This window comes from Leucoraja erinacea, chromosome 15 (assembly GCF_028641065.1).
Source record: "Leucoraja erinacea ecotype New England chromosome 15, Leri_hhj_1, whole genome shotgun sequence".
In the NCBI taxonomy this organism is placed as follows: Eukaryota; Metazoa; Chordata; class Chondrichthyes; order Rajiformes; family Rajidae; genus Leucoraja; species Leucoraja erinaceus.
In genome coordinates this window covers 28,414,192-28,437,936 of record NC_073391.1, presented here as the reverse complement: position 1 = coordinate 28,437,936, position 23,745 = coordinate 28,414,192, and the positions used below count along the sequence as shown (strand labels likewise).

The 23,745-nt window shown below is 43.2% G+C and overlaps 1 protein-coding gene across 1 annotated transcript in view; it reads right to left on the bottom strand.

Annotated features, from left to right (window-relative positions):
- xpnpep1 (X-prolyl aminopeptidase (aminopeptidase P) 1, soluble) overlaps positions 1-23,745 on the bottom strand; it is a 59,073-nt gene that overhangs the window by 23,558 nt on the left and 11,770 nt on the right. Inside the window, exons 4-10 of the mRNA XM_055646976.1 lie at positions 19,067-19,130; positions 18,274-18,378; positions 18,048-18,140; positions 16,444-16,587; positions 10,814-10,909; positions 7,911-7,992; positions 3,629-3,839 (exon numbers count right to left, since the gene is read on the bottom strand). Of these exons, the coding sequence (XP_055502951.1) occupies positions 3,629-3,839; positions 7,911-7,992; positions 10,814-10,909; positions 16,444-16,587; positions 18,048-18,140; positions 18,274-18,378; positions 19,067-19,130 (795 nt within the window). The remainder of the gene's footprint in view (positions 1-3,628; positions 3,840-7,910; positions 7,993-10,813; positions 10,910-16,443; positions 16,588-18,047; positions 18,141-18,273; positions 18,379-19,066; positions 19,131-23,745) is intronic.

Here is a 23,745-nt window from a genome sequence, read left to right as displayed (position 1 = left end):
CAGGTGCTGTCTGACCTGCTATAAAAATAAATAACTTTTTTGGTTTAGTTCAGAGATACAGCACAAAAACAGGCCCTTGCTCCCCACCGAGTCCGCGCCGAACAGCGATCCCACACACTAACACTATCCTGCACACTCCAGGGACAATTTCCAATTTTACCAATCCAATTAGTCTCCAAACTTGTACGTCTTTGGAATGTGGGTGGAAAATCCCACGAAGGTCATGGAGAAAATCTACAAACTCCGTCCAGACAGCACCCGTAGTCTGGATCAAACCAGGGTCTCTGGCGCTGCAAGGCAGCAACTTTACCGCTGCACCACTGTGCTGCCCAATATTACTTATTAGTTAATTAAATTATTGAGTTAATGATTATTGACACTATTATTTAAAGAGCACCAGATTTACATTTAATAAGACGGTGTGCTCCTGGCATTGGACATGCTTTGACAGAAGCAAAAAGAACAGCCAGTGAGAAGGGAAAATTATGATAATTTGGGGGGGCATGGTGTGGGATCAATGCTGTGAATAAAACTTAGCAAAAACAAATCATTAGACTGAGCATCTAAAATTCTTATCTGGTCAGCTCAGCATGTTACTTTCACAAGGGATTGAAAAGAGAGCAAAAGCAAGAAAATTGAACTAAAAACAGATGTAACTGAAAGCACACAGCGGGGCAGGTATAATATCCTACAATTATACCTGTCTAATCCCATTCTGCATTCCTGTCATTTTTTTCCTTCTGGAAACTGCTCAGTTATAAGAGATTTGATGCCAGTGCTGAATCAAGCACGACCAAAAGATAAAATGGGCCCTGGTCAACCTAACAATCTGTCAAAATTGCCAACATTTATTAAAGTTATGTGTAGGAAGCAACTGCAGATGCTGGTTTAAACCGAAGGTAGACGCAAAAAGCTGAAGTAACTCAGCGGGACCGGCAGCATTTCTGGAGAGAGGACTACTGTAGATGGCCCATGTTGGCAGAATGGGCAAGTTGGGCCAAAGGACCTGCGTCCATGCTGTGTGACTGTACGAGTAACTCAGCGGGTCATGCAACATCACTAGAGAACATGAATAGGTGACATTTCGGATCATTACATCAGCTACATATATGTTACATATGTTGATGCAAGTTTCTTATAACAGGCTCCTAACAATTAGATTTTGGCAACTTGCTTTCTGTAAATATGCGACAAGTTTTATCAAACAAAATTTAACGAGCATCCTAGGCGAATATAAAGTGAAGTTTTGCTATCAATACTCTTTAAAAAATATGCATTAATTATAGACTTTGACAAAAATGAATGTGAAAGATTGAAACCACAGACATACACCATTTAATAGGCCCTTCAGCCAACCAAGTTCGCACTAACCATCGAGCACCCCTTAAAGTTAATTCTCCACTGATCCTATTTTGTTCTCCCCATATTCCCATCAACTCCCCTCAGATTCTATCTCCCCTCCCCTCACCTACTCTATGTGCAATATAGTGGCTAAATAACCTACCAAACCACGGTAGGCACCCAGAAGAAACTCATTCAATCGCAGAGACAGCATGCACCCCCTCTCACTGCTCCCCTCTGTGATTCCTGCTGCTTTCCAGCTCTACGGCCACATTTTAACCTGGACTCACTACCACAGCCAGAGTCTGAAGAAGGGTGCCAACATGAAATCTCACCTATTCCTTTTTCCCCCCAGAGATGCTGTCTGACCCGCTCAGTTACTCCAGCATTGTGTGTAAATCTACTGTAGGCTGCCAGCTGCTCCCATGAAAATACAGCCAGAGAAACCTCGGATCGCAGGTTCACTGTTACAAATATCAACCATCTGCTCATGCTCTTATGACATTAATCCAGTTTAACCTCCTACTGCTGACAATCACAACCAGCCAATTTTCATTTGTTTCTGGAACAGTATGGAGCCCAGACTTCTCTTCTGTTGCCAAGAAGTGTTTGCAGTCGACACAATTCTACACAAAGGGTAACAAGGTGCTGGAGTATAGAAGATAGGAGGGCATGTTGCATTTGTACAAGACGTTAGTGAGGCCACATTTTAGACATACTGAACTGTGTTCAGTTCTGTGCACCATGCTATAGGAAAGATGTCACGATGGAAAGGGTGCAGAGAAGATTTACAAGGATGTTACTAGGACTCAAGGGGCTGAGTTTTAGGGAGAGGTTGAGCAGGCTCGGATTTTATTATTTGGAGCACAGGAGGATGAGGGGTGATCTTAGAAAGGTGTACAAAATCATGAGAGGAATAGATGAGATAGACGCAAGGTCTCTCCCCAGAGTAGGGGAGTTGAGAACCAGAAGCATAGTTTTAAGGTGAGGGGGAAAGAACCAAACGCAGGCAGGTAGGACTAGTGTAGATGGCACATGTTGGTCAGCATGGGCAAGTTGGACCAAAGGGCCTGCTTTCATGCTGTGTGACTCTACGAGTAACTCAACGGTTCTTGCAACATCTCTGGAGAACATGAATGGGTGACGTTTTGGGTTGGGATCATTCTTTAGAAGGTAGACACAAAATGCTGGAGTAACTCAACATCTCTGTAGTGACGGAATGGGTGATGTTTCAGGGGTCTCGACCCTTCTTCAGAAGATGGGTCTCGACCCTAAAGTCATCTATCCATATTCTCCAGAGGTGCTGCCTGTCCTGCTGAGTTACTCGGGCACTTTGTGCCTTTTGTCAGCTTCAGCGGTTCCTTGTTTCTGTAATTCAGGATAACCTCCCCCAGAAGGACGACAATTTTACAGGCAAATATTTCCAGCACCACTGGTGAGGCTCTTCTGACTGACACCTGGAATCGCTGCCAGATTTACCATTAAATGGCCTTTATGGGCAAGCGATTTCCAATGTTTGTGGAGGGTAGAATTGAAAACAAGTTACTGAGAGTCTAAATGTAATTCTCTTTGAATTTCAATGTAATTCCCACAATGAGCATTTTTATTTTGTATTCACACATCCATAAAAACAAAACTTTGGGTACCTGTCTTACTAACAAATTTGAAATTATGAACTATGATAATGGAAAAGATTTTAGTTTTGCTTTGAACACAAAGTCCTTACATAATTCAGCAGGTCAAGCATCACCTCTGGAAGATATCGATTGACGATGATTCGGATCCTTCTGCAATCTGAGAAAGGGTCCCGACCCAAAATGTCGCCTGTCCATGTCTTCCAGAAATGCTGCCTGACCCGCTGAGTTACTCCAGCACTTTGTGTTCCCATGCAAGATTCTAGCATGACGGCACCGAGGTGCAGTGGTAGAGCTTGCTGTCTTACAGCGCGAGAGACCCGAGTTTGATCCTGACTGTACTGACAGCTTGTCTGTGCAGAGTTTGAACATTCTCCCCGTGACCTGCATGGGTTTTCTCTACTTTCCTCCCACACTCCAAAAACATAAAGGTTTGTAAGTTAATTGACTTGGTATAATTGTAAATTGTCCCTGGTGTGTATAGGATGGTGTTAATGAGCGGGGATCGCTGTTGGGCGCACACTCGGTGGGCCGAAGGGCTTGTTTCCATGCTGTATCTCTAAACTAAACTAAACCAAATCTGCAGTCCCTTGCAACTCCTTTAGTTTAGCTTTGGCAGGTGAACAATGAGACCGTGTTAGCTGATGACTAACCTTTGGGATAGTTTCTGAAAGAGCGTGGCTGGCTTTGCTACTGATCCAGACCTTCTCCTTAGAATTCAAGTTGGAACAAATAGTCCGTAGCTCGCTCAGAACAGATTCATAGGGGAGTACTTGTACACTGAAATCAGGCGTGGCATTTGAATCAAGCTGCAGATGCCTTCGCACAGCAGGTTCTTCCATGTGTTTCTCATTAATGAAGAGTCTGCAGTGAAGAAGAGAAAAATAACATACTTTCCTGAGAATTGAGTTGCTGATTATCTGACGTAGTCTTTAATAATGCACATAGAAATCACATTTGAAAGAAAATAAAACAAAACAGCAGAACTGAAACAAAAGCAGAAAATGCTGGAAATACTCAGCATGTCAGGCCAGTTCGAGTTAGTGCTTCAGGTATTTTCTAATGAGCACTGATCCTTTCCGCCTTTTGAAAAGTTAACGTTTCAAAGTTTAAAAACATAACAACAAAGTTGAAGCAGCAACGTGTAACCCATAACCAGGGATCATAAAAAGCAATGGAGTCATAGATACATACAGCTTGGAACAACTTGCCCATGCCAACCCAGATGCTCAATCCACACTCATCCCACCTGCCCACATATGGCCAATATCCCTCTAAACCTTTCCTGTCCTTGTACATGTCTTGTAAATGTTCTATTGCACTTGCCTCAAATACCTCCACTGGCAGTTAATTCCATAAACACACCACCGTCTAGTAAAAAAGTTGACCCTCGGATTCCTATTAAATCTTTCCCCTCTCACCTTAGCCTATGTCCTCTAGTTCTGATTCCCCTATCCCGAGTAAAAGACTCTGTACATTCACCCTATCAATTCCCTTCATGATGTTATATACCTCTGTACAATCACTTCTTAGCCACCTGTACTTCAAGGAATAAAGTCCTCGCCTGACCAGTCTCAACCTATACCTCAGGCCCTCGAGTCCTGGCTGCATCCTTGTAAAAGATATTAACAAAGAAGGAATTCAAGATAAACCCATTTACCCATAGAGTTAGTTCCACTGCAAGGAGCTGAAAGGAATGACGTGGATGCTTCAAATGAAAGTTGGATAACAATGGGGAGAACGGAATAGGAGATGCTGCTAGAGTTCAATGGTGAGGTGGTAAAAGACTCATGAGAAACATAAATATAGACATGAACCTACTGAGTTAACTCATCCTTCCCTGTGCTGTAAATATTTCTGATGCATACCAGCGACCATGTACAATACAGTAAAAATTGAGTCATGATGGAAGTAAACTGCAAAGAATAAGTGGTATAGAAACAATGAAAAGCACTGTAAGCTGAAAGGAGTGCAGAGAAGATCTACAAGGATGTTGCCAAGACTCGAGGATTTGAGCTATCGGGAGAGATTGGGCAGGCTAGGACTTGGATTGCAGGAGGCTAAGGGGTAATCTTATAGCGTGCATAAAATCATATGGGTAATAGATAAGGTGAGTGCACAGACAGGGTTTGGGAAATCAAAAACCAGGCTTAAGGTAAGAAGGGAAAGATTTTATAGAAATCTGTGGGGAGGTTTTTTCATTTAGTGGGTGGTGGGTATATGGAACGAACTGCCAGAGGAGGTGGTTGAAGCAAGAGCAATAACAGCATTTAAAAGACACTTGGATTAGGACATGAATAGGAAAGGTTTTGAGGGATATGGGCCTATCTTAGATGGGCATCTTGGCCAGTATGGATGAGTTAGGCTAAAGGCCCATTTTACCGCTGTATGACTCGATGACACATCACAAACACATCTACCCACTGTGCAAACTGATGAATCAGCAGCATTGAACCAAATTACAACTTAAAAACAAAAATGGCGTCTTTGAATTTGCTCTATACAAGAGAAACATGTATGGAATTAACAGGATGGTGCACATGAAAAACATTGCTTAGATTGAGACAAAGCAAATCTTTAATAGGTGCATCGTCAATCAGAGCTATGCAAACAAGCCACAGATGACAGTTTGCATGAACAAGCGTTCAATTAGCAACACTTTGTCCTTCATTCCCATACATTGTCTTTACAAAAATCGTTTGCACAGAGAAAAATATATAATTTTAAGTAAAATGCCTCCTAATAACATGCTTCTACAATATATCAGAAAAGGTATCAAAATGATAATAAAATAGCTGCAGAAATTAAGTGCACTGTGCATGCACAATCCAAATTTTGTTTTCAGTCACAACTACAGGAAACCCTTTGGTTTGTGAAGTAAAAAATGGAAATGCGCCAAAAGACTTCAAAACCCCACCGAATGGCCTTTATTAAAAAATATGGGCACCGTTTTAAGGCTTACATATGACAAATTATCTTCCTGAAGAAAAAAAATGGAAGGTAAAATATTTCAGAAAGAATAACAGGGAGGCCAGACCATTACACAAACAGTAATGGTTTAAATATATCAGCTCACCATCACCTCAAGGGCAATTGTGGAAGGTTAATAAATACCGACACAGACAGAGAGAGAAAATGAAAGAAATAATAAAAAAAATCCATTTGACAGACAACAATATTCACATGTCTAGGCTGCAGTAACAAAATGCATTATAAATGTGATTATGGGAAATTGTAAAGAAAAGAATGTGCCAAAATACGATAACAAACGCAAGTTATACAAACAGTTGGCGTTATAGCTACAATACACAAAGTAAAAACATGGTGATAAAAATCATGCTATTCAATGAATAAAACACCTATCAAAAAAAGCATCTAGAGAGCAAAAAAAGTATTTTTTTAAATCTTACATTAAATGTTTTTATTTGGGCAATATTGGTTTTAAATTGTTTGTCCACACTGCAATAGTTAGATAGTATTCATTGGAGAGCAATCTATACTGTACTGCTTTATCCGATGCTACTACTGTCTGAGTACAATACATTTCTATGTAGGATAGCCAAAATATATTGACTCCACGGCTTGGTGTTGATGGTCTCTCCAGTATAGCTCAAAATGTATACCACAGAAATAAATGACACAAGACATCTGACCCATTGAGTTAAGATTATTTGAGTATTTATAAGTAAACAGAATATAAACAGCAATCCTATTCCATACATGATGACTCTGTGGAATTCATTGCCACAGGTGGCTGTGGAGGCCAATGGATATTTTGAAGGCGCTGTTTGACAGATTCTTGATGTACGGGTGTCAAGGGTTATGGGGAGAAGGCAGGCGAATGGGGCTGAGAGGGAAAGACAGATCAGCCATGATTGAATGGCAGAGTCGACTTTAGTTTAGAGATACGGCATGAAAACAGGCCCTTTGGCCCATCGAGTCCGTGCCGACCAGCAATCCCCGTATATTAACATTATCCTACACACACTAGGGACAATTTTTACATTTACCAAGCCAATTAACTGTACGTCTTTGAAGTGTGGGAGGAAACCGAAGATCTCGGTGAAAACCCACACGGTCACGGGGAGAACGTGCAAACTCTGTACAGACAGCACCAGTAGTCAGGATCGAACCTGGGTCTCTGGCACTGCAAGTGCTGTAATGCAGCAACTCTGCTGCTGCACCTAATTCTGCTCCTATATAACTTAGAAACCTTGTGTTTCCTTGGAGCCTAATGATTTATTTTTATATATATCAAGCACTACCACCATACCTCCCTCAACCTCACTGACTCTATGGAAATTACAACTGAACTGGCTTCATCATGGACATTCTAGATCAAGGATTCCCAACCTGTGGTGAATTTCCCAGGGGGTAAATTTCGCCTACCCTGGGGCCTATATTTGTTGATCCGGGATTTGTACATATTTTTTCTCATTGACTGTCTGTGTTTGGTTCTGGTATAGCAATATCTGTTCCTCATTTGTTGTTCATAACAGTGAAATTGTTATGTGCTATTAAAGTTACCTGGGGTAAACGGGACGAAAAAGGTTCGGAACCCCTGTTTTAGATTATGACAATTTGCTAACTGTACCTGTCCTGAAATCCCCTTCACCCATCCTTATGAATGTGTCCTCAATTTATCTGCTAAAACAGAGTTTATTATGAGCTATTTCATGATGGCCTCAGAAATTTAAACCTCCATTAAAATTGATCCTTAATGAAAGAAAAATCCCCAGTCTCTAGATTCCTGTAGAACTGCTCCTCACCTCTGTAAATTCACAGCTTTGATGGTTTATGGGGTGAAACCCATACAAATTTGAAAAGCCTTATCACAGTCTTAGACAAAAAAAAGTGACCGTTTTTATATTTACAAGCTATGCAACAATATCTTTAGATAGTGTAAAATGCGAGGCACTTTTGCATCCAAGTTACCTTATGGTGTTTATACCAATGATAGCAAAGGCGAAGAAGACCGGATTGTATATTATATCAGAGCCTCGGAGGTTAAACAGCCCTATGGAAGAAAACAAAATATCAAAATATTACAGTGAAGCTGCAAGCTGAGAAGTTCAATTTAAATCGAAGACTAAATGGTTATTGCTACGGCTGAACACCTCAATAGAGTACATCACCTGCTATTTCTCAAAGTCTCACGTTATAGAAAACATAGAAACATAGAAATTAGGTGCAGGAGTAGGCCATTCGGCCCTTCGAGCCTGCACCGCCATTCAATATGATCATGGCTGATCATCCAACTCAGTATCCCGTACCTGCCTTCTCTCCATACCCCCTGATCCCCTTAGCCACAAGGGCCACATCTAACTCCCTCTTAAATATAGCCAATGAACTGGCCTCAACTACCCTCTGTGGCAGAGAGTTCCAGAGATTCACCACTCTCTGCGTGAAAAAAGTTCTTCTCATCTCGGTTTTAAAGGATTTCCCCTTTATCCTTAAGCTGTGACCCCTTGTCCTGGACTTCCCTAACATCGGGAACAATCTTCCTGCATCTAGCCTGTCCAACCCCTTAAGAATTTTGTAAGTTTCTATGATCCCCTCTCAATCTCCTAAATTCTAGAGAGTATAAACCAAGTCTATCCAGTCTTTCTTCATAAGACAGTCCTGACATCCCAGGAATGAGTCTGGTGAACCTTCTCTGCACTCCCTCTATGGCAATAATGTCCTTCCTCAGATTTGGAGACCAAAACTGTACGCAATACTCCAGGTGTGGTCTCACCAAGACCCTGTACAACTGCAGGAGAACCTCTCTGCTCCTATACTCAAATCCTTTTGCAATGAAAGCTAATGAAAGCAAAGAAAGAAAAATGACTGCAGGTGCCATTACAGGTCGGTTTTTTAGCATCCTTTGGGATCAAGCAACTACAGAGTATACAGCACAGAAACGTGCCATTTCAACCCACCTCGTCCATGCTGACTGAGATGCTTATCTTTAGTTTAGTTTAGATGCAGCATGGCAACAAGCCCACCCAGTCCATTGATCGCCTGTTCACACCAGTTCTTTGTTATCCCACTTTCTCATCCACTCCCTGCACACTACCGGCATTTTTTTTAACGGAGGCCAATTAACCGTCAACCCTGCAAGTCTTTGGTATGTGGGAGAGAACCGAAGCACCCAGAGAAAACCCACGCGGTCACCATTAATTCACTTGGCTGGATTAAACTCCATCTTCCACCACTCTGCACAACTTTCCAGCTGATATGTCTCACTGTATCCTTAAGACAACCTTCCTCACCATCTACGACCGTGTCATTTAAAAACTTCACAAGTTCATAGGTTATAGGAGCAGAATTAGGCCATTCGGCCCATCATGTCTACTCTGTCATTCAATTATGGCTGATCTGTCTTTCCTTCTCAACCCCATTTTCATGCCTTCTCCCCATTACCCCTGACACCCTTAATAATCAACTCTTAAAAAACTTATCAATCATATCCCCATATTCCCAATCAGGTCATTCATTTACATTATATAGGTTTTCTCTGAAACATCGGAGGTTCCCGACACTAGGTAGAAGTTTTTTTAAATTATGAGAGGCATAGATGGGGTTGAAAGTCATAACCTTTTCCCCAGGGTGGAAACATCCATTACTAGAGGGCATAGTTATACGGCGAGAGGGGGAATGTTTAATGGAGATATGCAGGGCTAGTTTTTTTTTTACACAGAATGTAACAGGGGCCTGGGGTAGTGGTGGAGGCAGATACGATTGTGCCGTTTAAGAGGTTTTCTAATAGGGACATTGAAGTGTAGGGAATAGAGAGATATGGATCGTACAGGCAGGTGAGATCACTTTAACTTGGCATGAAGTTTGACACAAACATTGTGGGCAGAAAACCCATTCATTTGCTACTACAGCTGTACTGTTCTATGTTCTCTTGTCAGCATAGTCTAAATAAAGCATTCCCAGCCCAACATCAGATGCTTGAGATTCCAAATTTCAACAATTATATAAGAATTACAAGGTATAAATGAAAAAAGATTGCACTTTACCATGTGCAGCCCTGTAAAGGACCCCTTGCAAAATGTGCTGTCAAACTAGATGTTAACATTCTCACAGCACTTTTAAGTACTGAAAAAGAATAAAAGGAGGAAGACAGGACAAAGAAAATAAAATAAAAAAGGGAAACAGAAAGAAAACTAAAGATTGCATCGACCAATTTGTCATTCATTCTACCATTTTTAGGTTTAGGTTTATTTGTAGGATCTTGTTATGCCTAAATCTCACAAGGAATTAAGTCAATGATAGAAAATAAAACTTGCTGAGAAAGTAGCTGACAAAATAACACACAAGGCAGAGAAAACATGTTAATGCTTGAGGGGAAAAAGGTACTTCAGTCGGATTTGAGAAATTAGGGCAAGGGGAGACCTCTGTACAACATAAACATCAGGGCGGCACAGTGGCGCAGCAGTAGAGCTGCTGCCCTACAGAGCCAGGTTCGATCCTGACTATGGGTGCCATCTGTATGGAGATTGTATGATCTCCCTTTGATCGCGTGGGTTTTCTCTGGGTGCTCCGGTTTCTTCCCACATTCCAATGACGTACAGGTTTGTAGGTTAATTGGCTTCAATAAATTGTCCCACGTGTGTAGGATTGTGCTAGTGTACGGGGTGATCACCGGTCAGCGCAGACTCAATGGGCCGAAAGGCCTGGTTCCACGCTGCATCTCTAAACTAAATAAGCATGGATCAGTGGAGTTAAATGGCCCTTTCTTGCTCTGAATATATTGCATAAACAAATGCAGAACAATCACATTTCTTTGTTATTTATAAAAGTAGCAACTGCTTTCCACATAATTCTTCAAAGAACAAAAGGGTACGCACATGCAACTTCATCGAGAGCTGTGATCACCAGCCAGCTGGCCTTCCTCTCTGCCATCTTTGCACGCTGTTGCACAATTTTCTCTTGCCATGACATACCTGGAAGAGTTAAAACATGATCATTCTAAACATCTGAATCTTACTTACATGTGCACACGGCGCTATTTTACCTCAAAATCTGAACAGATTCAATAGACAATAGGTGCAGGAGTAGGCCATTCAGCCCTTCGAGCCAGCACCGCCATTCAATGTGATCATGGCTGATCATCCCCAAACAGTACCCCGTTCCTGCCTACTCCCCATATCCCCTATCTTTAAGAGCCCGATCTAGCTCTCTCTTGAAAGTATCCAGAGAAGCCTCCACCGCCCTCAAAGGCAGAGAATTCCACAGACTCATAACTCTCTGTGTGAAAAGGTGTTTCCTCATCTCCGTTCTAAATGGCTTACCCCTTATTCTTAAACTGTGGCCCCTGGTTCTGGACTCCTCCAACATCGGGAACATGTTTTCTGCCTCTAGTGTGTCCAAACCCTTAATAATCTTATACGTTTCAATAAGATCCCCTCTCATCCTTCTAAATTCCAGAGTAAACAAGCCCAGCCGCTCCATTTTCTCAGCATATGACAGTCCCACCATCCCGGGAATTAACCTTGTAAACCTATGCTGCACTCCCTGAACAGAAAGAATGTCCTTCCTCAAATTAGGGGACAGAAACTACACACAATACTCCAGGTGTGGTCTCACTAGGGCCCTATACAACTGCAGAGGACCTCTTTACGCCTATACTCAACTCCTCGTGTTATTAAGGCCAACATGCCATTTGCTTTCTTCACTGCCTGCTTACTTACTTTCATTGACTGATGAACAAGGATCCCCAGATCCCATTGTGTTTCCCCTTTTCCCAACTTGACACCATTTAGATGATAATCTGCCTTCCTGTTTTTGCTACCAAAGTGGATAACCTCACATTTATCCACATTAAACGGCATCTGCCATGCATCTGCCCACTCCCCCAACCTGTCCAAGTCACCCAACATTCTCATAGCATCCTCCTCACAGTTCACACTGCCACCCAGCTTTGTGTCATCTGCAAATTTGCTAATGTTACTTTAAATCCCTTCATCTAAATCATTGATGTTCCTACTAGTTTACTCATTTTATTTCAATAGGAGTCATCAGATATGAAACAAAAATTTGTAGTTACCAAATCCTCATGCGGATGAACAAACTTAGGATATATCAGACTATATCCCTAGTTGGTGGTCTCTGCAGGAACCCAATCTATAACATACACTTTATGTTCTTTTGCAACTGAGTGGACACTGAAGTCTACACTGTCAGGCAAGGACTGGCATACTACGCCATAACACTTAAAGTAAAGTAATCTCAAATAACATAAAGGATACAAATGCACAGACACACACACACATATATAAACATACACGCACATATACACACACACATACATACATGCACACACACACACATATATATATTAACATTTTATATATACTATATATCTACACCTCCCTGGAAGTTGCACTGAGACATAATAGAAGAATATAAAATTATGAGGCATAGATGGGTAGACAGTCAGCCTATTTCCAAGGATGGAAAAATCGAATACTAGAGGGCAGAGCATTAAGGTGAGAGGGGCAAAGTTTAAAGGACAACTTTTTTGTCCCCAGAGGGAGGCAAGTTATCACACAGCATCATGGCCTATAAAGTGATTTTCAGATCACTGTCATGATTAATGTCACACAACAATTTAGATGATAAATCTTAGCCATGCTGAGGTTTAATATATTGTACTAGATTTCCACGTCAGATCCAAAGTTGCACACTGACAATTGCAATACAGGTGCACAACCTTTTATCCGAAGATCCAAATAACGAAAACCTCCGAATAGCGACATTTTTTCGGTCCTTGAAGAAAGGTCCTTGAAAACGTTCACCGAGGGCGGCCTGCAGAGGTGACAGCGGAACCTCCGGTCGGTCCTCGAAGAAAGGGGAACTAAATCCCCATTCATAAAAGAGAAGGTGAGGGTATATTGCGCGTTAATAATTGACAATATGCTGCTACCTGCCAGCTGAGTTAAAAGGTTCCCACGGTAGACTCACGATACACAGTGTATCGTGAGTCTTGCGTGGGAACTTTTTAACTCAGCGTGCAGGCAGCAGTAGATTGTCGCTCCCTTCAGTTTCACCCCACCTACACCCCTCTGCTCCCCGGCCATGTGTGTGACCCCTTCCCTCCCCTCTCCAGCTCCCCGCTCATTGCACCGGCGCGGGGGCTTTGTACTGTCTTCACGTCGCGATGCTAGCAGCACAGTGCCAGTCACCGGAGACGTCAGGACCAACAGAACACCGACCCCCAGGCCCACTGCAAGCATGGAGATCCCAGATATGCAAATCCAGCCCAGCCCCGTTCCAACTCCAGAGGAACACGCTCCCCGTATGGGCAGAAGCTGATGGTGTGCAAGGGGTACGTCTTGTTCTTGGGGTCGCGCAGCTCGGGCTGTGGTCGAACTGCCACTTGTCGCCGTAGCGGCCCATCGGGGAGCGGATTCCTCTGGAGTTGGAGGGGGAGGGGTATTGTGCTGTTTGATCGCCCCCTACTATTCCAGGGACAGGGAGACAGGACGTTCACCGAGGGCGGCCCGCAGAGGTGACAGCGGCCCTCCGGTCGGTCCTCGAAGAAAGGGGGACTAAATCCCCATTCATAAAAGAGAAGGTGATGGTATATTGCGCGGGAGGGTTAATAATTGACAATATGCTGCTACCTGCCCGCTGAGTTAAAAAGTTCCCACGGTAGACACGATACACAATGTATCGTGAGTCTTGCGTGGGAACTTTTTAACTCAGCGTGCAGGCAGCAGCAGATTGTCGCTCCCTTCAGTTTCACCCCACCTACACCCCTCTGCTCCCCGGCCATGTGTGTGACCCCATCCCTCCCCTCTCCAGCTCCCCGCTCATTGCATCAGCGCGGGGGCTTTGTACTGTTTTCACGTCGGCGATGGCACCCAGCAGGTCAGTGCAGTCACCGGAGACGTCAGGACCAATTGGACGTCGACCACCAGGCCCACCGCAAGCACGGAGAACCCAGAGACCCACAGCCAACAGCAGCCCAGCCCAGCCCCGCTCCAACTACAGAGGAACCTGGGTTGCGGATGACGGGGCGCAGCTCGGGGCGTCGTAGGGGCCCATCGGGGAGCGGGTTCCTATTGGTCCTGACGTCTCCGGCCACCTGCTATCCTCCGGGAACTGTACCGCCCTTGCAGGAGAGTGGGGTTGTTTGCAGTTGCAGAGGGAGGGGGCAAGGGCGGTACAGTTCCCACTCTCAGCTCCAGTCCACGGGGGTGGCCGGAGACGTCAGGACCAACGGGACAGCGACCCCCAGGCCCACTGCAAGCACGGAGATCCCAGAGACCCACAGCCAGCAGCAACTCCAGCCCAGCCCCGCTCCAACTCCAGGGGAACACGTAGGGGCAGAAGCTGATGGTGTGCAAGGTGTTCTTGGGGTGGCGCAGCTAGGGCTGTGGGCAAACTGCCACTTGTCGCCGTAGCGGCCCATCGGGGAGAGGATTCCTCTGGAGTTGGAGGGGGGTATTGTGCTGTTTGATCGCCCCCTGCTATCCCAGGGACAGGGAGACACAGCGGCTTTTTAGACTGGTGGGCAATCACTTCCAAAGTTCTGCCCACACAGTCAGTACACCTCTCCTACATTGCATTTCATACAAACATTTATTCTGCAAGAAAAAACGACATTGAAGACTCAAACTCGCGACCGAGTAACTGCCGGGATCAAGGCGCAAACTCGCGACCTTGCGGATATGAGCCGAGCACTCTACCACTGAGCCAGCCATTAAAATCTACGCTAAAAAATTTCCATTCCGAAGACCGACAAATTCTGAATTACGAAAAGTGTCTGGTCCCAAGGCTTTCAGATAAAAGGTTGTGCACCTGTACTGCAAAAACTTTGCCATATTGTTAAAAATATGACATATATTGTACTAAACTATCCATCCATCATGAGAAGTCCTGGGGAAAAAAAAGACAACTGAAAATTCAATTCTAAATTACATAGGGATTTAACATGAAAAATGTCTAGAAAAAGTTATTCAATTAAGGCCTCAAATCTACCAATTGTTCTCCCTGCTTTTTTAAACATTTTTTAAAATATCAATTACTACATCTGTCCATTTACTAACTCTTGTCTAGTGAGGTTAAGAGAAGGTTTATTATAACTGCAGATAAAAGATTTCTGCAAGACATTGGAAATGATACACAGAATACTGTTCTTCACTGAGTTCAGGGAGGAGAATTGAGCCCTGCACACCTTTGTTGGCAAGTTCCTATCACCATGTTCTGCCTTTCTCGTCTCCTTTCCATGCAGCTCTTCCTGAGTTGCATGTTCCCTGTATGTTCTGACATTCCTTCTCCATTCCTAGACTTGTTTCCTGGATTTTCAGTTTTGCGAATGTGCAAATATTTTATGTTGATTGAATCCAGGATATTTGGAAATTTTCTATTAGTCTCAATCTAGATTGTTCTAATTGCAGTAAATGAAGATTACAAAGGAAGTAATATTTGGTATCCCTAAAATCATATTACAATCAATAAAATATTTCCAGATTCAGAATAATTCTTTCACCTATGGTTTTTAATGTTCATGGCAAGTAGCTTTATATTACTGCAAACTTGTGTTTATTATATCAAAAATATGTTGAAAATAGTTGAAAATAGTTGAAATTAGACATCATTAATCTACTTAGATATTGATCTTTTGAAACCAATCTACTGGACGTGGAGTGGGGGGGGGATGTGCTGCTTGGACAACAGCCCGTCTTCCATATGACATCGCCCAGGCTTGCATCCGACCATAAATCACCCGCAAACTAGGATGCATCCCCAATGGTCAGTCATGACCGAGGGGGGCCTACTATTGGAATTAAATGGCTGGTTGAGGCCCAGCATAAACTAACTCAGCCGGTCAGACAGCATCTCTGGAGAAAAGAAATAGACAACGTTGCAGCTCGAGACCCTTCTTGAGACTTCAGACAATGATACTTATTAAGTTTTATCTAGTGCTAAGGCTCGTGGTTTACGCAGGGGTTACTTGCCTGAAAATTAGTGCGTAAAATTAAACATTTTCCCGACTATGTTGCCAGGCCTAAATTTGAGCACGTTGTTCCAAAAATTCGAGCACCTTAATTAGGTTTCAGTATTAATTGAACATAGAAACATAGACATAGAAACATAGACAATATGTGCAGGAGTAGGCCATTCGGCCCTTCGAGCCTGCACCGTCATTCAATATGATCATGGCTGATCATCCAACTCAGTATCCTGTACCTGCCTTCTCTCCATACCCCCTGATCTCTTTAGCCACAAGGGCCACATCTAACTCCCTATTAAATATAGCCAATGAACTGGCAAGAATGTCTTTCCTCAGATTAGGAGACCAAAACTGTACGCAATACTCCAGGTGTGGTCTCACCAAGACCCTGTACAACTGCAGTAGAACCTCCCTGCTCCTATACTCAAATCGAACGAGCACGTTATTTCAAACAACGCATAAATCAAACAGGCGTAAAACGCGAGGTGCATGTATTTTCAAAGAGGACAGACTTACCAGTGTAACTCAAATCCATAACCAACAAAGGTTTGCAAGGCCGACATGGCTGGTCCTTCCATATCATATCTACAAGGTTTGCTTTGACAGGCACAAGATCATGACCTGCATTCTTCAGTGCTTTAGACAAGACTTTCCACTGGTCTAAATAAAAATACATAGAGTATGTTAATTCCTAAGGAATAGATGCAGGGGAAAAAAATGGCTATCTCATGATCATTTCCATTTCCCATTGGCCAACCCTACAACTTGAAAAGATAACCTAAAGTCTTGAGATTTAAATTGCAAATAGTTTTTGCCATGTCATCAAAAATCTTTGAAAATATTTTACTCTTAAATTTCTGTGCATTAAATGCGTCCCACATATTCTCTCCTAAGACCTTACCGTTTAGAAAAGCATTCAATTCTAATTAAAACTATATTCAAAAAGATTAGTTTAAAAATTCAAACACAAGGGGCTGGAGCAACTCAGAGAGTCTAGCAGCATCTCTGGAGGATATGGATAGGGAAGCCTGAGCCGCTCAGTTGCTCCAGCACTGTTTTTTTTTTTGCGAACCAGTATCTGCAGTTTCTTGTCGCTCTTAATTAAAAATACTTTTTTATGATGTCAGTAAAGAAACCTTTCAATGTGATTCTTTTGAATGGGAAAATAAGCAGACAACATAATATATTGACAAGAATGCATGATACAAGTTGATCACCATTGATCACCCATTCACACTAGTTCTACGTATTCCCACTTTCCCATCCACACTGCGGGCAATTTACAGAGACCAATTAACCTACTAACCTTTGGGCTGTGAGAAGAAATTGTAGCAACTGGAGGAAACCCTTGTGGACACAGGGAGAACATGCAAATTCCCCTCTTCTCCCTTCTCCCATCAGGCAAAAGGTAGTGAAGTATGAATACACAAACCTCCAGATTCAGGGACAGTTTCTTCCCAGTTGTTATCCGGCAGCTGAACCATCCTACCAATAACTAGAGAGCAGTCCTGAGCTACTATCTACATCATTGGAGACTGTTGGCAAAATGCAGATTCTGCCTGTGTCCACATGGGTTTCCTCCTTTGGGTCGCGGTTGTATTCCCACAACCCAAAGACGTTTGGGTTTGTAGGTTAATTGGTCTCTGTAAATTGCCCCTATTGTGGATGGGAAAGTGGAAATATGTAGAACTAGTGTGAATGGGTGGTCAATGGTGATCAACTTGTACCTTGCACTCTTGACAATATATTGTCAATATATTACATTGTCAGCTTATTTTCCCATTCAGACTTTACTGGACTTCACATGATCGGATTTTACTGGACTTTATCTTACACTAAATGTAATTCACCTTATTCCCTTTAGCATGTATCTGTACACTGTGGATGGATCAATTGTAATCATGTATTGTCTTCCCGCTGACTGGTTAGCATGCAACATTAGCTTTTCACTGTACCTTTGTACTTTAAGGCAGCTGCTCTACCAGCTACCAGCTGCACCCTGCGACGTGACTTTTTTTTTTAAACATTATGTAAACTTTGTGTACAATGATGGAAAACATAATTCACAGACTTTAGAGCAGATCTTTAAAATATAATGGTAATTTACAAATTTCACTTACCAAATGCAATAATAAAAGGATCCACACCAACCTTTGACCCTTCAGGTAATACATTTATCAGCCAATCCTCCTGGGTGGGTGTGCTCTTTAAACCTACAACACAAGAGGTTTATTTAATTGCATCTCTATAGCACCTTTCCCAGCTTTCCCCCTAGCTCCCAACGCAGTTAATTATTGATTCATCCCATCACTCAGCCACTGAACTTTGCTTTATATATCCACTCACCCAATTTCATGAGGGTCCAGTTTTTGTCCATTTGCTGGGCAGCTTGAAGAAAGTACCGACCATCAGTCCACATGGCTGCATGCTCCTCTGTTACAATTGCAGTACCTGGAGGTAAACCAAATTGCAAACCCTCAACACATTTGTATTGTTTATACCTGAAGCACGGACAAGGGTTTCAGAAGTTAATCGTCTAAAGTAAGCGCAATGATAAGCGATGCAACACTTTCCATTGAAAAAAAACACAGTAAATTATAAAATCATTCAGCACAGAAATTGGCTCTTTTGCCCAGCTTCCGCATGTCAACCGCGATGCCTGTCCCATTTTATTCTGTATTAGGTCCATATCTCTCTATACCCTAGATAGACACGTACTGGAGCAACTCGGCAGGTCAGGCAGCATCGATAGCGAAAAGGAACAGGTGACATTTTGAGTCGGAACCCTCCTTCAGATTCATGTTTGCGAGTCGGAAACCTTCTTCAGATCCGAAACGTCACCTGTTCCTTTTCTCCAGAGATGCTGCCTGACCAGTTGAGTTGCTCCAGCACTTTGTGTCTATCTTCAGTATAAACCATCAACTGCAGTTCCTTCCTACACATTTTCTCTATACCCTTCCTTTTTAAGTACCTGTTCAAAACTTAAAAGTGCTTGTCACATGTGGTTGTCTTTGGAGCTGTACAGTTGATGATATGTGTGTTCATTTGAAGAATGGATTAGTTATTCATATCATATTATGTCAGCATTGAATGCATTTTTTTTCATGCATGTGTTCTTTTAAAACAAAATACAACTGACCTGCAGAGCCATCAAAACCAGAAATAAACTCGCGCCGACAGTCACATGAAGCAATGTATTCACTCTGAAAAGCACAAAGAAAACCACATTAGTTAGACACACATATTGCTTTAGGCTGATTGGTAAAATCAATGTTTCCGTGCTCAAGGAAGCACAGTTGTTAGTCTCAATAACAAAGGCCAGATACCAGTCAAAGGGTCGCAAAAGGAAAATGCAATAATGAATGTAAGCTGGTATTCAGATGCAAAACAAAAATATTGCATTTTTTCACGACAAGCTAAAACTATGGATGTATCCAAAATATAAAACACATGGCAATTTTAGAAAGGAATGCTGCAGTTAATCAGCATCTGCACATTTTGTCATTATTTTTCAATAAAATCCAACAGACACAGGCACAGCGGGTGGTGGGTTTATAGAACAAGCCGCCAGAGGAGGTGGTTGAAGAAAGTACAGTAACAACATTTAAAAGATATTAGGACAGGTACATGGATAGGAAAGGATTAGAGGGATATGTTCCAAATACAGGCAAGTGGGACTAATGAAGGTGTGACATCTTGGTCAGCATGGAATTAATTTGTAAACGTACGAGGAGCATTTGATGGCTCTGGGCGTGTACTCACTGGAGTTTAGAAGGATGAGGGGACAATTTCATTGAAACCCAATGAAAAATGAAAGACCTTGGAAATGATTTTTCCAGTAATGGGGGAATCTGGAACCATAGGGCACATCATCTGTATAAAAGGATTCAGCTTTAAAAATGGAAATGAGGAGGAATTTCTTTACCCAGAGAGTGGTGATTCTGTGGAATTCATTGCCACAGGCAGCTAGGTATTGGGTATTTTCAAAGCGGAGATTGATAGGTTCTTGATAACAAAAGCGTCAAAGGTTACATGGAGAAGGCGGAAGAATGGTGTTGTGAGGGAAAAATAGATCAACCATGATTGAATAGCGAAGTAGACTCGATGGGCTGAATAGCCTAATTCTGTTCATATGGCGTATTGTCTTATGGGCCAGTTGTGCTGAAGGTCCTCTTTCTTTCTATGTCATTCTATGAGACTATGAAAGTAAGAAACTTCTAAAGAGAAGAGTTTTAAAAGATTGAAAAGGATATTTTGTTGGTTTATTATTGTCACATGTACTGAGATACAATAAAAAATTACTTCTAGAGAATACATATTAAAGTATTTAAAAGTGAACAAAATATAAACAGCAATCCTATTCCATATATGATGAATCTGTGGAATTAATTGCCACAGATGGCTGTAAAGGCCAAGTCAATGGATATTTTTAAGGCAGAGCGACAGATTCTTGATTAGTACGGGTGTCATGGGTTATGGGGAGAAAGCAGAATGGCAGGGCTGCCAACTCTCATGCATTCAGTGTGAGATTCACGCATTTCGCCAAATTCTCAAGCTCGTCGTGAGAAATTCTGTGATCAACGTAAATGTCAAAACTCATATCAACTGCATGGGCCGCGGGTGTTGAAGAGCCGGGGCTGAGGGAGGGATGGAAGCAGAAGCAGTGGCCGGTACAGATGCGGAGCTGGGGCTGGCGAGTATTTGCCGGGTTGACGAGTATTTGCCGGGTTGACGAGTTTGCCGGGTTGACGAGTATTTGCCGGGCTGGCGAGTCTCTCGCTGCAGCTCCGGTTATGGAGCAGCCTCAGTGCAAGAGTCCCGGGCCGTCGGAGGTGTCAGAAGCGTTGCTCCGCTGCCATGAGAGTCTCTGTGCCGAATTCGCCCAGTGACCGGCATGGATCAGACTGCTGCTCGGTGCATCCTAGAGGACAACCAGTGGCTGCTGGAAGTAGGTACCAAGCACTGGGTAGAAACGGTGGAAGATAGTGGCCTTCAAATGGGGGTGGTTGGAGAAAGCATCCTGCTTGCCTGCTAGATTTTCACTTACTGTAACTGCAGGAAAAATGTTCCCGATGTTGGGGGAGTTCAGAACCATGGGTCACAGTTTAAGAATAATGGGTAGGCCAGTTAGTATGAGATGAGGACAAACTTTTTTTACCCAGAGTTGTGAATCTGTGGAATTCTCTGCCACAGAAGGCAGTGGAGGTTAATTCACTGGATGTTTTCAAGAGTTAGTCAAGCCAAGTCAAGTCACATTTATATAGAACATTTAAAAACCAACTCTCGTTGGCCAAAGTGCTTTACATTTGTACAAGAATAGTATAACAAACAAACTACATACGCTCAGAGGACGTCAAGAAAGACTTGGTAGTAGAGATGGGTTTTTAGTCTCAACTGAAACGGAGTCGATGGAGGGGGCAGTTCTGATGGGAAGAGGGATGCTGTTCCACAGTCTAGGAGCTGCAACCGCAAAGGTGCGGTCGCCCCTGAGCTTGTCTAGACCGCGGGATATTCAGCAGCCCCAAGTCGGCCGATCTGAGGGGCCTGGAGGTGGTGTGGTGGGTGAGCAGACTTTTGATGTAGGTGGGGGCAAGCCCATTGAGGGCTTTGTAGACATGAAGGAGGATCTTGAAATTTATTCGGAACCGCACAGGAAACCAGTGGAGAGAGGCCAGGATCGGGGTGATGTGGTCCCTTTTTCGGGTGCCCGTCAGGAGTCTCGCTGCGGCATTTTGGACCAATTGCAGATGGGACAGGGAAGATTGGCTGATGCCAGTGTAAAGGGAGTTGCAGTAATCTAGGCGGGAGGAGATAAATGTGTGGATGATCTTTTTGAGGTCATCAAATTGGAGGAATTGTTTTATTTTAGCTATCGTCCGAAGCAGAAAGCTAGCTTTAACTACGGCATTGACTTGTTTGAGTAGTGCGGTTTGGCTTCCAAGGCTGTCTGCTATCATTTTGATTGAGTCCGAGGGGCCGAGAAGGATGACCTCAGACTTACTGTCATTTAATTGGAGGAAGTTCTGGGCCATCCAACACTTTTAGCTACATTTAGCTCTTGGGGCTAGCGAAATCAAGGGATATGGGGGAAAAAACTGGAAAGCGGTACTGATTTTAGATGAACAGCCATGATCATATTGAATGGCAGTGTTGGCTCAAAGGGCCGAATGGCCTATTCCTGCACCTATTTTCTATGTTTCTATGCTGGAGTATACGGCAATAAAATTCGATCACTTGATTTTGAAGCATTCATGCATAGTGGAGGTTTCACACAGAGAGTGGTGAGTCTCTGGAACTCTCTGCCGCAGAGGGTAGTCGAGGCCAGTTCATTGGCTATATTTAAGAGGGAGTTAGATGTGGCCCTTGTGGCTAAGGGGATCAGAGGGTATGGAGAGAAGGCAGGTACGGGATACTGAGTTGGATGATCAGCCATGATCATATTGAATGGCGGTGCAGGCTCGAAGGGCCGAATGGCCTACTCCTGCACCTAATTTCTATGTTTCTATGTTTCTATAGAGTGATACAGTGTGAAAACAGGCCTTTCGGCACAACTTGCCCACACCCGCCAACATATCCCAGCTACGCTAACTGCTTTTGGTCCATATCCCTCCAAATCTGTTCTATCCATGTATCAGTCTAACTGTTTCTTAAATGTTGGGATAGTCCCTGCCTCAACTGCCTCCTCTGGCAGCTTGTTCCATACACCCACCACCCTTTGTGTGGAAAAAGTTACCCCTTAAAAAGTTACCTCTTAAAACTACTTCAAACAAAAAAACATTGAAATCATACTTCTACAATGCACTAAAACATGATTTTAATATCAAATTTCAAAAGGTCCCTACCGTGGGAGGGGGGGGAACACCCCCATCCCACACCCTTCCCCCACTCGGTTGCTCCACTCCCTCCTCGGTACCCCCAAGGCCAGTGATCAGTCATTGCTCAGCCTCCCCACTTTCACAAACGCTCCGTGGCCCCTGGTTCAGATAGAGAGCACTGCCAGTTGTCCGTTGTCCGGGATGTCTGGATCCTAATGCTCAGCGCTTCGTGTTTCGGAGTTGGATAATGTTATTGAATTGTAATTAGCCTGATTTGTAATTAGTTGACAAAACCTGAATTTATTAATCCAGAATATCCAGGGGGATGGGATAAGTGTAATATTAAGTACTAGGTGTGCAGTCAAAGCTGGGACAATGGGAGTGTTCAGCACTGGGAACCTAAGCAGGTCAGCAGCTGTGATCAGGGTAGAATAGGGGGCCAGGTGTAAGGCTGGATTCATGGTCAGGAATGAGATGGTATGCAGCTGGAGTCAGGGTCAGGAGTACCAGGTGTGCAGTGAGACCCAGGTTGGTCAACATGGGCCAAGTGTTTGATTATAATCTGATTTCCATACATGAATATACTAAGATCATTCATGTGCTGCACCTGTTGATCAGAGCCTGGCTCTACTGTGGAATGTAATTAGGAATGTAATTTAGCCTAACCTTATTCATAACTAATCAAATTTAAAGCATAAATATTGCATTCAAATGTAAGTTAAAAGACTCGCTACAGTATGCACCAGATTGCACAATTTCAAGTTGAAAAATGTAAAAGCTCCGTATCAATGGGACACCCCCCTCCCACAACCTTTCCCCCCTCCTCCGTCGCTACGCTCCCTCGGGCTTGGTCTCTCGCAATTTGCTCACACCCCAACTCTCACCCAATGTTGGCAGCCCTGGAACAGGGTTTGAGAGGGAAAGATAGATCAGCCATGATTGAATGGCAGATTAGACTTGATGGGCGGAATGGGTGAATTCTGCTCCGAGAAGTTATATGACG